The sequence below is a fragment of the Mastacembelus armatus genome, chromosome 13 (genome assembly GCF_900324485.2).
Source record: "Mastacembelus armatus chromosome 13, fMasArm1.2, whole genome shotgun sequence".
Classification (NCBI taxonomy): Eukaryota; Metazoa; Chordata; class Actinopteri; order Synbranchiformes; family Mastacembelidae; genus Mastacembelus; species Mastacembelus armatus.
The window spans coordinates 14,719,937-14,735,125 of NC_046645.1; the positions used below are offsets into that span (position 1 = coordinate 14,719,937).

At 39.3% G+C, this 15,189-nt stretch overlaps 1 protein-coding gene across 2 annotated transcripts; it reads right to left on the minus strand.

Annotated features, from left to right (window-relative positions):
• Nucleotides 1–399: 399 nt before the first annotated feature.
• On the minus strand, nt 400–14,383 carry zbtb44 (zinc finger and BTB domain containing 44). Of its 2 annotated transcripts, none has more exons than XM_026328129.2 (6): nt 14,119–14,383; nt 10,376–11,476; nt 9,832–9,916; nt 9,214–9,365; nt 8,431–8,731; nt 400–4,833 (listed from the first exon to the last, which is right to left on the minus strand). In XM_026328129.2, the coding sequence occupies exons 2-6, from the start codon at nt 11,439–11,441 to the stop codon at nt 4,425–4,427; spliced, it is 2,013 nt and encodes a 670-aa protein (XP_026183914.1). In that variant the 5' UTR covers nt 11,442–11,476; nt 14,119–14,383; the 3' UTR covers nt 400–4,424. The 2 variants fall into 2 exon arrangements, with proteins under 2 accessions (XP_026183914.1, XP_026183923.1); XM_026328138.2 differs by having other exon boundaries at nt 4,662–4,833; nt 8,648–8,731.
• Between the last annotated feature and the right edge of the window lie 806 nt (nt 14,384–15,189).

Sequence of the window (15,189 nt, forward strand, 5' to 3'; positions counted from 1 at the left end):
GGACAGGTTCTTGCAGAAAGATAGGTAAGTGGAGCTAAATCATTGACCTTCAGCTGACCAGTTGGCAGCATCACTGACAGTGAGCCAAAAAGATAAAGCTGCTCCAAAGCTCTGAGGTCTGGTGTGAGACAATGCAGCACTGAAGGAAAAGTGGCTGGGCATCAGCAATTGGGCAGGGGGCATGAGGTGCAGGTGAAAAGAATCAGGGAGACAGTGACTACAAATAGAACTGCAGAGGTAAGGGTAAAATCAAGGGACATGAAGTTCTTCAAAATAAAAGCCTGGGGCTGGAAGGGTGTATGGATCTGGATATGAAATATTTCATTTTTGTATTTCTCACAGTGTACAGACTTGCTTTAAACCTAAATATATTAAAGTAAAAAAACACCTCCAGACAAGTAGAGTTATTCTTTTTATTTACATTTGATACTTTTACAAAAATGACTTTTTTAATAACAACAGGACTGGAAAGCCGGAACACTAGCAAAGATTCAGTACAACCATAAACTCTAAAATACAGAGTGGTCTTGTCAGTTTAAACAGCCAACTGTGGAATATGATCCAGTTAAAACACTCAACACCACAAACACCAGTTCTCCCTATGCACTGTGCAGGTTGCATTACCATCTGGGATCTTTTTGTACAGTTTCTCCAAACTACAGTTTAAATACAGTATCAAAGACACAAAATACAACATCTGTCTCAAAGCAGGTTGTAATCAAGTAGCCTACAGTATAAAGAATATGCAACATGATATGAGTGTATATACTGTATATTTACAAATATATACACACATTGCAGACAGTCACAAAAGGAAAGCTACTAAGGCCCCCCCACTCCCACACAAAGCAGTTCTATTCACATTTAACAAGAATATCCAAAGATGCCATGAAACAGTAACCATAATACAAAAGTCACCAAAAATATATATGCCATTATGAAGAGCTACCATTTTTGTCTTATATTTTCTTACTTTTAAATAAACTATATGGACTGGAAAGCGTATACAACATCAACAAGTGTACATTGAAAAGGCATGTCCTGTATATAATCAAGATATTTTAAAACATTGCACATAAAGGGATAACATAGCGAAAGAAGAGGGCATGCTGAAAAACAGATCAAAGCTATGCTGGATGAAGAGTAATCAACAAATAAGGCCTGGACAGAATGCAATGCCAACTTAAGACATGCTCTCCACTTCACAGAACAATATGAACATGCAACTTTACAGAACACAAACAGCTGAATAGAACCAGTCATTTGATATCAAAGCCTTGTTCCTTGTTTCACAGATCAAATGGGGTCCTTGTCTATTTGATTCACCTTCAGTCACATTTGAATAAAACAAAATGATACATTCTTTTTTATTCACATATATATATATATATATATATATGTATATATATATTTCACTATTCCAAAGACAAAATTAAAACTTTGAAAACGACACCTGTCCATTTATTGCACACAATTGATTCACAAAAATATTTTGGGCACTTTACGTTTCAACAAACAGCAGCATTTCATTATAAAAAAGTTGTTTGAATACAGACATTGAACAAAACAGATGAAAAGCATGAGATACAAATGGAGAATAGAAAATGTTTAAAATTCTGACATTGTGCAACTAGAGTTAATAGGTCCATTTACTAAGGCTAGACTCTTAAATGCACAACATCATACAGTGTTTAAGGGGTAAAACAACAGGACCCCTTTTGCTAAAGATTATGGACCACTTAGAATGATTATCTCTTTTATTATGAGCAATTATTGATTGCCATGGCAAATCCCCAATGAGTAGAGAACATTTGGTCCTGTAGGCAAAAACTTGATTTGTACCCAGATAAAGAGGGCAAATGGCACAACTTTGAAAAAGTGGCTGCTATAATGGCACAGAGTAACTCTATTATTAGAGACCTCTCAGTGAATTTCAGTGACATTGTAATATTGATGCACTCATCACAGCAATATATATGATTTATCATTTACAATCAACCCTGTACATGAAGCTTTTACATCCTGCTAAATATGGGCTGTTAGTACTACTGTCAGAGAGCAACAGAAGGTTTTACAAAACAGTCACAGTCAGTAGCATTCAATTCGTGGATTATCACAATGGGGAACATTACCTTTTCAAAGTACAGGCACAACAAAGTACAGAATAACAACCATATTGGCACAACACAGGTGAGAGGGGTTGGAGGTTTGACCCAAAGTCAGAATAAGACGTTACTGACATTTGAAACCGAAACTGCCAAACTGTTGTTGAGCTCTTGCCTTACGCAACATATTTCTCATTTATAATGACTCATCTTACAGTATTTGAAATCACACATTAGCACACTCCTATTGCTTCTAAAGCTATATTATCTGAAAACTGTCCATTACAGAAAGCCATTATAGTCTGACTGCACCAATTCCTGCTTCCCTGGTGGCCGCTGTACAGTATATATATTTTTTAAATTTTAGTCAGGGAAATTTTTATAATGTAACTTTTCCCTTTGTGACAATTTACGAAAATAATACAAAGAATTTTGATGGTTAGTCCAAAATTCTGGGTTTATCACCCACAAAAAACAAATAACCAAAAAAAACAAAACAAAAAAAAACAAAAAAAAGACAATCATGGTGTACCTCCAGTCACTTCTCAAAAGCATTCACACCCCTTTTGTGTTGTTGATATTTGTGCATATGTATTAAAAATCATAAACTCAAACCTCTCATTTACAAATGTGTTCAGACTGACTGACTGACCCAAGCTTCAAGTCTTGAGTCAGTCTCTACAGGTTTTCTACACCTGGATTTGGGCAGTGTATCCCATCTGTCCTGGCACATCATCTCAAGCTCTGTAGAAACAGTGTCTGTACTGCCATCGTCAGGTATCTCCACAGTTGTTTAATGGGGTTTAAGTTTTGGCTTTGGGTGGACCACTTAAGAACAGTCAGAGACTTGTCCTGAAGCTACTCCAGTGTAGTCTAGGCTGTTTGCTTCAGGTCATTGTTATGCTGAAACCTGAACTGTTCCCCAAGTTGGTTTTTGTACTGAGATGCAGTCAAATACACCCTTTAAAAACCAGGGATATGAATATTTAATGAAGTGACTGTAGGTGAAAAATCACTTCAATGGCCATGCATTATTTTAGCACATGAGCATTAGCTGTTGATTATTTAGGACAACTATAATTTAAAAGCCATGAAAAATTATACATAAATATAAAAATGATAACACAAACTGTGTTTAAAATGAAAAAACTGCCATTTGACAAGCAGACCTAACCTCAGCTAGGATGAAAAGCTACCTTACATATCTTTGAACCCATTTCAGAGAACAACAATGCAGTGAGAAAACCTTGAAATTTGTGTTACACCTAAATTTCATATTTTGTCATTTATTCATTTGGATTTTAAAATAAGATGCATCAGCGCTAATATGAGTTTTCTTAATGTCCTTGGGTTCAGGTTTTATCTAACAAAAATTACTTGTAACAGGTCTGAAAAATGATATACTGCACCAAGGTCTTAATATGCTGTGACTATATAATTTCAAGTTTTAACATTTAAAAAAAAAAAAGAAATGTACTGTGTTTATACTGATAAAAACAAAAGCACATACTCACACCTGACGTATCATATTTCACAACACCCAACATACACAGCATTCAAAAAGTTGAAACTACAGTACAAGCTATTTCAATATATATAATATTGACATTTAACAGTTTGCCTATAGCGACGGCACTCAAGGAATAACACAGTCTCTGCCCATACAAACTAGCATTATCACTACAAATGAAACACAAGAAATCTTTTTCTTTAGCTCAATTTGCAAGTCTTGAACTGTCACTGTTGGCAAAGTCAAAACCTCTTCTTCCTCTACATGTTACTGTTAGAATGGGAGCTCTCAGGCACTTTCCAAAAATAGGGCAATGCTTGGAAAACAGACCTCAAATCGGCTAAGACAGAAATGACTTAAGCTAGTGATGCATTCACGTCATATGGGAAAAATTCAACCTTCCTAAAAATTACTTTAAAAAAATCTGTTCACTTATCTGGGTGACAACACTAGTCTTAAATTCAGGTTTGGATATGTGCTGCTAAAATACACCACCAACAAGAAAATAGCTTCAGTCAAGTCTAGGAAATAATGCTAGCATTGCAAAGAAAAAGGAAATGATTTGCTTTGTTGGATTTGATTTGGTGTAAAACTCACTTCAGTGCATCTCCGTTGTGTGTGGAAAACATCAAGGCAACTGTAGTCTTCAGGTAATTTTAATAAACAGCCTCTTGATGGCTTCACATGTTAAAGTTTCAACATGTGTATATGTCCAAGTCTTCTCTTTTAGCCAGCAAGGCATTCCAACAGATATTCCCATATGACATGACTGCATAAAATGACATTATGGGCAAGCAGAAGACTTTGAATCATTCTATGGTAATCGAAGCCAACTCCTTGGCCTGGGCATGATGTTGCTGCTGCTCTTCTTCAAACACCTCTGGGGAACTTTCTCCTACATTGTTGTCCATCTTGGTCTCCTCTGTCATGGCTGCTGTCTCATCAGCATCCATCTTGAGGGAGCCTGGGGCTTCTGGGGGATCGAGGGGCTCGGGTGAAAGGAAGCCAGAAGAACTCTCGCAATTCTGGGTAGAGGAGGACACCTGGGAGATGACAGGCATCTGGACTGAGGAGGAGGACGAGGCGGCAGTGTTGGTGGAGGTGGCGGTGCTGCCCAGGTAGACAGGGTGATGCTGGGACTCCTCCAGCTCATACTGGACTCCCAGCGCCTCCTCCTCCTCCTGTACCTGGCTCAGGTAGTCGGGCACGAGGAAATCACTGCAAGGACGGAGAGAATATGCTGAATTTAACTATTCTCCTATGTGACAAAAAAAATGAGAGTTGAACTGAAAGTAGTCATATTAGCCATTTTTCACAATGTCATAAATTTCCTCAGGATAAGAACAATGTGCAAATGGCCTGGTTCTCCTGAGGAAAAAAAGTAGCAATTTGGAAAGGGTTTTTGCCAGGAAGTACATTTTTCAGATTTTAGTACGGAGTTGGAAATAGGTTTGCACATTTATCTTTTTTTCCCTAAATCACAAAACAAAAGAGACTTTACCTCAAAATGTGGTCTATCTGGATATCCGAGGGATTGATAAATGAATTTCAAAACAAATGTTGCTAATTATGTAACAATAATGTACCATTAAATCTGACATCCATTAAAACAGGCCAATGATAAAGACTTAATGATTTGTTGATTTATCAATTAACCAAATTAGTTTGCAACTAGTTTATTAATTAATTAATTGTATAAAAAATTCAAGCAGTTTAAACACAGCTTCATTAATATACCAACAAAAACCGAATTGAAAACCTAAAGCCCATTATACAGTCTGTCAGACTGGATTTTCCTCATATTTTAGGCAGGCAAACCAGAAAATCAACGTCAATACATATGCTTCAAATAATCCCTCACTGAAAAACTAAAACAGGATATAGGAAGCCTGAGGTCATTTGCATGGACACTCCTGAGCTCTATACTGGGGCATCTCAAAACCCAGTGCAGGTGGTGGGAGACAGGAGGATGTTAGCCAAGCCAAGCTAACATTCATGCTGGAGAATGACTCCCACTCTCTGCATGAGACTCTGACAACACTGGGCAGCTCTGTCAGTCACAGACTGCTTCACCCAAAGTGTGTGACGGAACGGTACCGCAGGTCCTTCCTTCCTGTTCAACTGACACAGCTTGCAGTAGACAACTCCCCACATGCCTAGCTGACCAAAGACTGAGTACAATATGTCCATTGTTTTTTTTAATTTTATTCTTATTGCAAAAACCTTTGTAAATACCCAACTGTTATTTTTAACAGTACTGTTGCTATCTCCTCTATTTCTATTTGCTGCTGTAATATTTGGAATTTCCCCAGTGAGGGACAAATAAAGGTTAATCTGATACATAGGAATTAGTGATCATAAAGGGCATTATGTGTGTTAGACTAAGAAAATCAAAATGTGGCTGTGATAATACCCAAAGAAGTGCATTTGAATTCCAATGCCATTTTAAAGTGAGAGTACAGTGTGATCATGGTTGCACATACTGTAGACTAACATATACAGACTCTTAAACAGTGGGAATTAACAGCTCAGTATCCAGAATAAAAAGTTACAGCTGAGTGTAACCAGCCCCTTTGGCACAGAGTAGTATGGAAATCAGGAACTTAGAAAAAAACTGTCATTAACATATCAATTTCTGTGAAGCACTCATGGTGGGAGTTAAGAGCCTCACTGGACTGCTAGAGAATTTTCCACAATGTTATGATCTTAAGCATAGACCTTCTACTATAAAACTATTGAGGAGTCAATGGCCCATTTCAGTCCTGACAACTTGCGTGGGTTTTTAAAGTGGAAAAGTCTGGAACATAAAAACACACTTTGATGTAATAAAGACACTGTGTTCTGAGTTTCACGAGGCTTTGTGAGCTGGGCTATCAATATAAACAACCCACTCAATTTGGTTAAGAAAAATCCATTCTAAAAACAAATACTAAATGGAAACAATTGTATTTGCCATAGTGGCTATGATGGTGGTTGAAGTCATGTTTTATGGGGATTGTATGATCAAACATTTAATCACACTTGGTTTTCAAGATGCAACTTTTCCTCCCATGAACAAAGAGTACGACTATAAAGTGAGTCATTTTAAACAACACAGAACATATCTGATGTGCTTTTAGAAATGGGCTTTAGTTTTGGTTGGTATGTTCAGAAAACATAAACACAATTAATTTTGTACGCTTGTTCACCCACTTTGATTACTGCTGCTCTCCCATCAATCATGCTCACAAATGTATGGTCTTAGGACAATAAGGGGGACTTCATATGGAATGTTTGTTTTCATTGAAATGTGACTACACAGCAACATTGTGAACATGGCCACTGGACAGTTAGCCTGTCCATGGCATGACAAGCAGGCATCATCACTGCCTGGTACAAGTCATGCTGGTAAACTGTCTACTTATATCAACAAGAAATGGTGCAAGAATACTGTTTCCAAAAGTGCCAGCCAGACTATCGGCCAAGAGAGTCGATTGCTGTTTTTATTGTAGCAGTGTACCGGCCCCAATCACTAACTTGACGGGCACTGAGATCTGATAATCAAAGAACACACACGACAAACTTTTCATTATTGCTGGCAATCATTGAAAAAACTGTTTTGCTGAAATTCCACCAGTGTGGCAAATTTTCAGCAAAAGGAGAAAATATAGTGGAACTTGTTTACACACAACTTTTGCCAGAGGATGTCACCTCAGCCACAGGACTGTTTGGAAAGCATTGAGTGTATTATGTTAAGAGAAGCAGATTCCTATGAAGATTGCATTAATATGGAACACCACACAGACTGTGATACTTAGCTTACATCAGTGAGTGTATTAATCATGTCACAGTCACTAAAACCATTGACATAAAAGTTAACCAGAAACCATTGCTGACGCAGGTTTGGACTTTGCTGATGAGGTACGGTGTCTAGATCCAGGGTAAGGGTAGCCCTCAAAGCAGCAACAACTAACGTGTTACGTGACCTCAAAGAAGCAAACCAGAGTCAATAATCCTCTGAGAATATGAAGCTACAGCTCGTTAAATCCTGACTTCCCATGATCACCCTTGAAGGCAGTTACCATAGCACAAAGTTCCTGGATGTTCAGATCAGAGAAGCTGTGAGGATCCATCTAGAATTTTACACTTATCTTTATGTCTGTTCTACACTGCACTGGGACCCATGAAAAATGACATTTTCATTTTCCTGCATGTCCTTTACATGTATGGAAATGACAATACTCCTTTAACTGGCTCTGTTCAATGATAATAAAACCCACCTAACAACACTTCTGAAGCTCACTAACATGTTATATCTTGTTATTACGTCTTGTTTAATCCAAAAAATGTAGTGTAAAAACACCAACTCACATAACCAATAACGTGGTGAATTACAGTCTTTACACTTTTTGCACATATCAAACAAATGACATGTTTGTTCAGTAGTGGAAACTGTTCATTTGTAGGAAGATTTTGTTTCCTTTGGACAGAGCTGGTTCCCTAATTGATGTAATGCCAATTTAACTGCTGGGCACTGCTAAATATTTATCATACATACACTAGAGTAGTACCAATCTACTGATCTCAAAAACTGCTAAGCATATTTCCCAAAGTGTCTAACCATTAATTAAACTCCCCCCAAAATATACTCAAATACATCAGGTGCACTTGATCTGAGCATTCAAATCAATTTCAATCTTAAAATCAATTATACGCAACCAAAATCATAAAAGGAAAAATGATCAAATGAACCTCAGGTATTAGAAACTGAAGTTATTTTCTGATCCAGGTGAGATCTGAGTAAATGATGGGTGTCAGCGCCCCCGGACTCCTCACCTGCTCTGGAAGTAGTTTGCTAGTTCGGATGCCTCATGGTTCAGACTCCTCAGGTGTACAATTAAATTGCCAGAGTTGGTGAACATGGCGCCGCATGTTTTGCACTCGTAAATCCGCGGCTTGCGGATTATGTGTCGGGAGACCCTCATGTGGTGCTTATATTCACCGAAGGACGTGAATGTGGCGCTACAAATCTGGCACCGGAAACAGCGTTTACCTTCGTGCTTCAGCCGATGCATCTTTAGGGAGTAGGCCCGTGTGAACTTTTTCCCACAGCGGTCACACTGGAAAGGTTTAATGCCTAAGGAAAGTAAAGAAAACTAATCTTTATTTGATCTTTTAGCGTTTAAATATTATTTAAAAGTGATCATTTTAAAAAGACACTGTCTCCCACAAGCTACCTACCCAGGGTTTCAGCTTTTTCAGGCTACCTTTTGAAAGACAAAATACATATCTCTGCCCTAACTGTCGGCAAAGAAGGAAAGAAGAATGCATGGAAGAAAAAAGAATAAGAAAGACAATTTCTAGATGTGCTGCATTTTTTAACAAGTCATTATGCAGCCAACAATGCTTCAGGGGTACAATGCCAAACCAGTGGAGTAACACTTCCAAACACTTTAACACCCGGTTACTTTCAGAATTTGCATAATGCCTGTGTGATCCTGTTGCTGTTGATTACTACAAATGCTTAAATACACTGACAGTGAATCAGTGCACATGTGTTGCATTCCAAAGCTTCCCAAAATTAATAAGCAAGTTATCTTAAGTTTTGATTTGACATACCGGAGTGTATGAGCATGTGCTGCTTCAGATTTTGAATACGTGTGAATCTGACTCCGCAGGTTGGACACTGAAAGGGCCTGTCAGGGCCATTGGTGCCAGGCCGGGCTGAGGGGCTGATATAGAGGTGGTATGGATATTGAATACCTTCCAACCTGAAACACAAAGACATAAAATCAAAGCAACCTCATATTGGCCTTTGCTTGCAAGGAACTTACTTACTTAATACTTAAATTACACCCACTTTGATAAATAACATTTTCATAACATACATAATACACATCATTTCTTGTTAATTTTGGGAAAAAAAAAAAAGAAAAAAAAAAGGCCAAGCACTAGTTATGTCAATTTACTGGGAATTTTTGGACACACAAAAGAATCTGTTTAACAATGAGACATTCTATATATCATATTCAGTTGTTTAATCTTTGACATTCATACATTTGCTTGTCACATAAAATTTTTAATTTTATAATGAACCATATCTTTGCCATATCAACATGACATGTAAATTAATTACTTAAACAGGTGTGGCCCAGACACTCAGTTATGAGGTCCGTGTCTACAGATTCTTTGCTGCTTATGACTTGTCTTGCTACAAGCTGGACCAAATCATGATACCTTTCATCATCTTCTGCATGTCCTCCAGCATTAGAGGTGCTCTGCATGGATGGTAAGCCCTCAGACACTCCCTCATCCATTGACCCTGAAAAAATGGAAGAGAAAAAAAAAAAAAAAAAAAAGACTCAGGACGGTAGCTGTCTGCTAAATTTCTGCTGAATAAAGCCTAGAGCATGTCAGCTTAGACTAATATACTGTGGATCTGTGAGGGTTAAAGCACATATTTAAGGGGTGATGCTGCTGGATACCAATTAAGATGACAAGTGTTTCCTTCTTTCCTTTTTTATGGTATGTTGGGCCAATAAAATGTTCCACTTTCAGGCTAGTGCAAGGCTGGTTCAACTGTATGTTTACAATACAACACTAAACAAGGTCAAGAAACACAGTTACAGATACATTTAACACTAACAATAATTTTACTTTGTCGTTGAATATATCTATGTAACTCCTGACTTACAGTGAGGTGTTTAAACCATACCACCACGTTAGACATGAAAAACTAATTCTAAATCCTATGGACCCATTAAGTAAGGAGAAGACTCACCTATAGAGGAGGACTGTGGACTAATGAGAAGCTCCTCCTGCACCTGTTCACTTCCTGGCACTGTCTGCTGGTCACTCATTGAGCTCTGGGAAGCACTGACTGGTTGGGAGGATGCCTCCTGAACTTCTTCATCACTGAGTCTCTCCACCTTCACTCTCACATCTTCCTCTTCTGCTGCCACTGGTGAAGACACAACTTTGGAGCTTTCACATGTCAGATAGTCACTGAGCCTTCGGCTGACCACCACCTCTGAGGTTCCTGCAGCACCCTGCTCTAAACAACGCGGGCTCTCTGGGAGTTTTGATTTGTCTGAGTGGAACCTACGATCAATACCAAATGGGAAGGTCCATGGAAAGGCAAGGGAAGACTCCACTGGTTGGGCTGTGCTGTCTGAGAAAGAAGGGGAGGGGTTGGGGATCTGAGGGGAGGTATTGACCATCTGTGTAGTGCATTTGAGTGGACTCTCAGGTGATGCCATTGTTACAAAACTCTTGCGTTTCCGTCTCGATTCACGGCATATAGGAACATTTCTCTCCATCACGCTGCAGTCCGATGACACGGGTGACACACTGCCATCCAGTGGTGTTAGAGCACAGTTTGATGAGGCGCTCTCTTGTGCTGATTCATGTGGTTTATCTGGCGTCATGTTGTTGTTGTTGTTGTTGCTACCTGGGCTCCACAGAATACTTGATTTCATGAACTCTGAACACGTGCTTGCCACAGCAAACATCTGCATGTAACTTGCAGCTGCCAGAACATCAATGATATTCTCTGTGCTTATAGAGAGGGTAGATGTGTAGGCATATTCCAACAAAGGAGCAAAGCCACTAACAGTGACATGATGAAGGTCCAACACAAACTTGTCCTCATCCTCTGGCCGGCCCACTAGTTTGGAGCGGAAGAATTCACTGCAGCAGGCCAGGACCACTTTGTGGGCCAGGAAAAGCTTGTCTTGGACCCGGATGGTGACATCACAAAAGTGACCTTCATTGCGTAAAGCGTTTAGCTTCTCCAACATCTCCTGACTGTGGGAGGTTGAGCTGTGTGTGAAGGTTTTGAGACCCATATTGGAGTCAACTGACTCTGCACAGGAAATGCGTCCTGCAGGGAGACAGAAAAAAAAACCAAACAAAAACAAAACTTTAGTTTGCAGAAGTTAAACAATACAAACTATTTATCAGGACTCCTGATAAATACTATTACTAGTAGGAAAAGGAAAAAAAGTTATCAGTTTTAATAATAAGCTTAGTTATTCTTCTGTGATAAATACTTTACACATACTGTTTGCAAAAAAAAAAAAAAGAAAAGAAAAGAAAAGAAAAAAGTCAAATATCACTGCAAAACAGCAGTTCCATGGTGGCGGGGGTTGGGGGGCATGGAGGAAAAAATGCCAAGTTATGTAACAACAATCAAAGCAGATGCACAGCAATGCAAGCCAGACCCAAGTGGAGGCCAGTGCACTACAGGATGCTGCTCAGCAGCTGTCTGCAAGACATGTGGATTCTCTGAGGCATGAGATTTTCCATAAAACAAAAGCCCAAGTCAAGGGGCTCTTGCAGGGAGAGTGCACTCCCCCTCAGACACACACAAACTGAAGGAAAATACTCTTGGGCTATGCTGGCCCAGTAAAGACAAAGTGAATTATAGCCATGGACTGCAGTGGCGCAACAGGAGAGTGTCTAGCATGAACCAGCAAACCAGGCTAAAAGAAAAGAGTTTTATATTTTTCACATGCCTATAATGTCTCCTGAAGGAGAATTATTTAGTAATATGATCTCTATGAAGATGTTTCTGCCAAAGAGGAATGTTATTTTATTCCTGCATACAAATCAAATATTGTCAAATGGTTCTGAATACAAGTTTGACCTGTGACATAAAAACTTTAAAGACAGGGTTCTACAAAAACGTCACACTTTTTGAAAAAGTAAGATCAATATGATTTGGCTTTCCTATTAATTGTCTTATAATTTGTTTAATCCTTTGTCTGCTTTATGCTTAAATTGCACATAATCCTAAATCTTAATGTGGTGTCTGAAATATACATAACTAAATAAATTTATCCCCTACTTGACTCACTTGTAAAGCCACAGCCATAGCATGGATAGCCTGACAATCATTACAGTGTTTTTTTTTTTTCCTGTGTGGCTTCTGTTTTCTTTAAAGTGCCAAAAAATAGACCACTTGGAGACATTGCGTCCTCATTTTAAACATGGACAGAACAACTGATTAATTGGTGTGTAAGTAAATAAGTGTTAGCAGCAACGGTAGAACACTGTTAATGTTGCCCAAAGAAATGTTTATGTTGGTGATATAGCAGATTTGATTATTTATTGTAGGTGAGGACAGGCACTGGGCCTGTACGGTGGCCGACAAGGGCAAACGCGCCGCAAGAGACGAATGCTGCAAATACTGAAACGCTTCAACAACCAAAAACACACGCAAGAGAGAAACGCTGCATATTCATGGCACGGAAGTGCGCCAGGCCTCTAGGGGGACCCCGAAGTGAGGGATACTATGAGCAAACTTTGGTTAACTTTTAGAGAGGCGATATAAAAAAAGGTACAGACATCCCACCTTTCTGGGAAGTTTCGGCAGTCTCCACATATTCATAGTTGTTCCCTCATGCCCGCAAATTAGATACAATATCCCGGAAATCGTGCGAGTGACACAGAGAGACACATGTAATGATATAAGACGCGTCTCATGCGGAGGCTGTGTAATGAGACACAGCTATAATAAGTTTTCAATTGCAACAGAATGAGCATCCTCTGATGATTGGTCTCCTATGCGCTAATATGTGCTAAAAATGTTCTAGTCAATTTAAAGTGTCATAGAACATTGGGAGACATGTTTTGGCTGTTGCAGCGTTTCTCTCTTGCATGTGTTTTCGCTGTTGCAGCGTTTCTGTATTTGCGTTGCGACGCGTTTGCCCTTGTCGGCCACCGTAGGTTGTACAAGGGGGGCAGACGATCCGTCTAAGAGGATGCAGAAAAACAAACAAAAGGCTACATGCATGACAAGACTGCGGGGTCGAGTGTCCCTAAATCTCGACTGAACAAGTTGCTGGAACAAACATGTTTCCAACAACTCTGAGTTTAGCCAACATCGTCAGGCTGATATGTGAAGTCAGCCAAGAGCTGAAAAGCACATCCGACCCCAACTGTCAAAATAAAAGACAAGAGAAAATGCAGCGTTTGTTTTTTTTTTTTTTTTTGTTTTGTTTTTTAGCTTTTTTATTTTTAACGCGTAGACCTGTGCTCATTTTAGTATATCTACATCAAAATTAAAAATCTTTTTACCGATTTTAAACATCAAGTTTTAGTTGTTGCCAACAATTTGTGAAATAAGGTTACTAAAACATTTAGCTAACAATGTGTTAACGTTAATTTGTCATCTACCAACTAACGCTAAACCGTATTGTTCGGTAACGTATTGTTAATGTATTATATTTGTTCTGTAATTCACACTTCAATTTTTGGTAAATAGCTCCATACACCCATGACAATATATCAGACACGCCTTCATGGCCAAACTGGTTTATTTTGAAAGAAACACTGGCCGCGGGTAACTGCTGCTCATTAAGTTAGCTAACCACCGCTAGCGGCCGAGCTATCGCCTGCCCACACAGCACTGCGATATAAGGCGGTTCCACTGCCCTTATCGACGCTTAGACAACAAGAGGGTGAACACATACGTCCTCCGCAGGTTAGCCTTACCAGACAGAGAGCACGAAAGGAGTTTACCTTCTGGGATGAGGCCTCTGATATCGGCCGGGCCTTGGGATGCAAGCAGCTCAGCTGACAAAAAGCAGCAATAGTCGCTCCACTCCACTCGTTCACATTCCCTGCGCTGCTCAGGCACTTGTTAGCCTGCCAGCCGCCAAAACCCCCAGCTTAAATAGCGCTCACATGAAGCGCCATGACCACCAGCTGCAGCCTAAAGTTGTCGAGATGCAGTTTTCATCCCTTTGTGCTCCCTGCTGCTGTCTGCGCTCCACGGCTGTCCCCACAATGCAACGCGCACCTCGCACTGTACTCTACTGTAACAGGAAGTCTCACTGCGGACACGCTGTTTTCACTAATTCACATTCATATGACCACTAATAGACTCACATTTTGTTTTCTTATGATCTGTTTGGTGTTTTTGGAATATATTTATTACATCTACCTCGACTGAGACAAGCTAGAAATGTGTGTTGCTCATATTTCTCCACACCCTTTATTTTCAAGCTTATTGTATATTATGTTATCCTCTATATTGCATTATATTTACTGTTACTATAGTAATGATCATATTTTATTATTTTTATTTTTATTCTTATTCTTATTATCTTATTATAAATATTAAAATAATTCTTTCTTACCCATAAGACTGAGACTGCAATCACTGCTGGATAGTAGCTACTAACTAACACATTGTGTACACCTTGACATTTTTTATTATTATTTTATTATTTATTAATATTAGCCTGACAGCATGGCGGATTAGTGGATAGCACTGTTGCCTCACAGCAAGAAGTTTTCTGGTTTGAAACCCACCAGAGGCCTTTCTTTGTGGAGTTTGTATGTTCTCCTTGTGCTTGCGTGTCTTTACTCAGGATACTCTGGTTTCCTCCCACAGTCCAAAAACATGTATTTCAGGTTGATTGGTGACTCTAAATTGCCCATAGGAGTGAATGTGAGTGTGTGAGGTTGTTTGTCTCTATGTGGCCCTGTGATGGACTGGTGACCTGTCCAGGGTGTACCCCTGCCTTTCACCCAAAGAGACCCTAATGGAAGTAATGGAAACAGGTTTCTATCCCTGACAAAACTGAT

Excerpts from the sequence above, each read along its gene's own strand:
- zbtb44 (XM_026328129.2), bottom strand. The coding sequence starts at position 11,441 with ATGGGTCTCAAAACCTTCACACACAGCTCAACCTCCCACAGTCAGGAG. Across the intron at positions 9,917-10,375 it reads TCCACAGTCCTCCTCTATAG|GGTCAATGGATGAGGGAGTG; the intron begins GTGAGTCTTCTC and ends CCATTTTTTCAG. Across the intron at positions 4,834-8,430 it reads GCAAACTACTTCCAGAGCAG|TGATTTCCTCGTGCCCGACT; the intron begins GTGAGGAGTCCG and ends CCGTCCTTGCAG.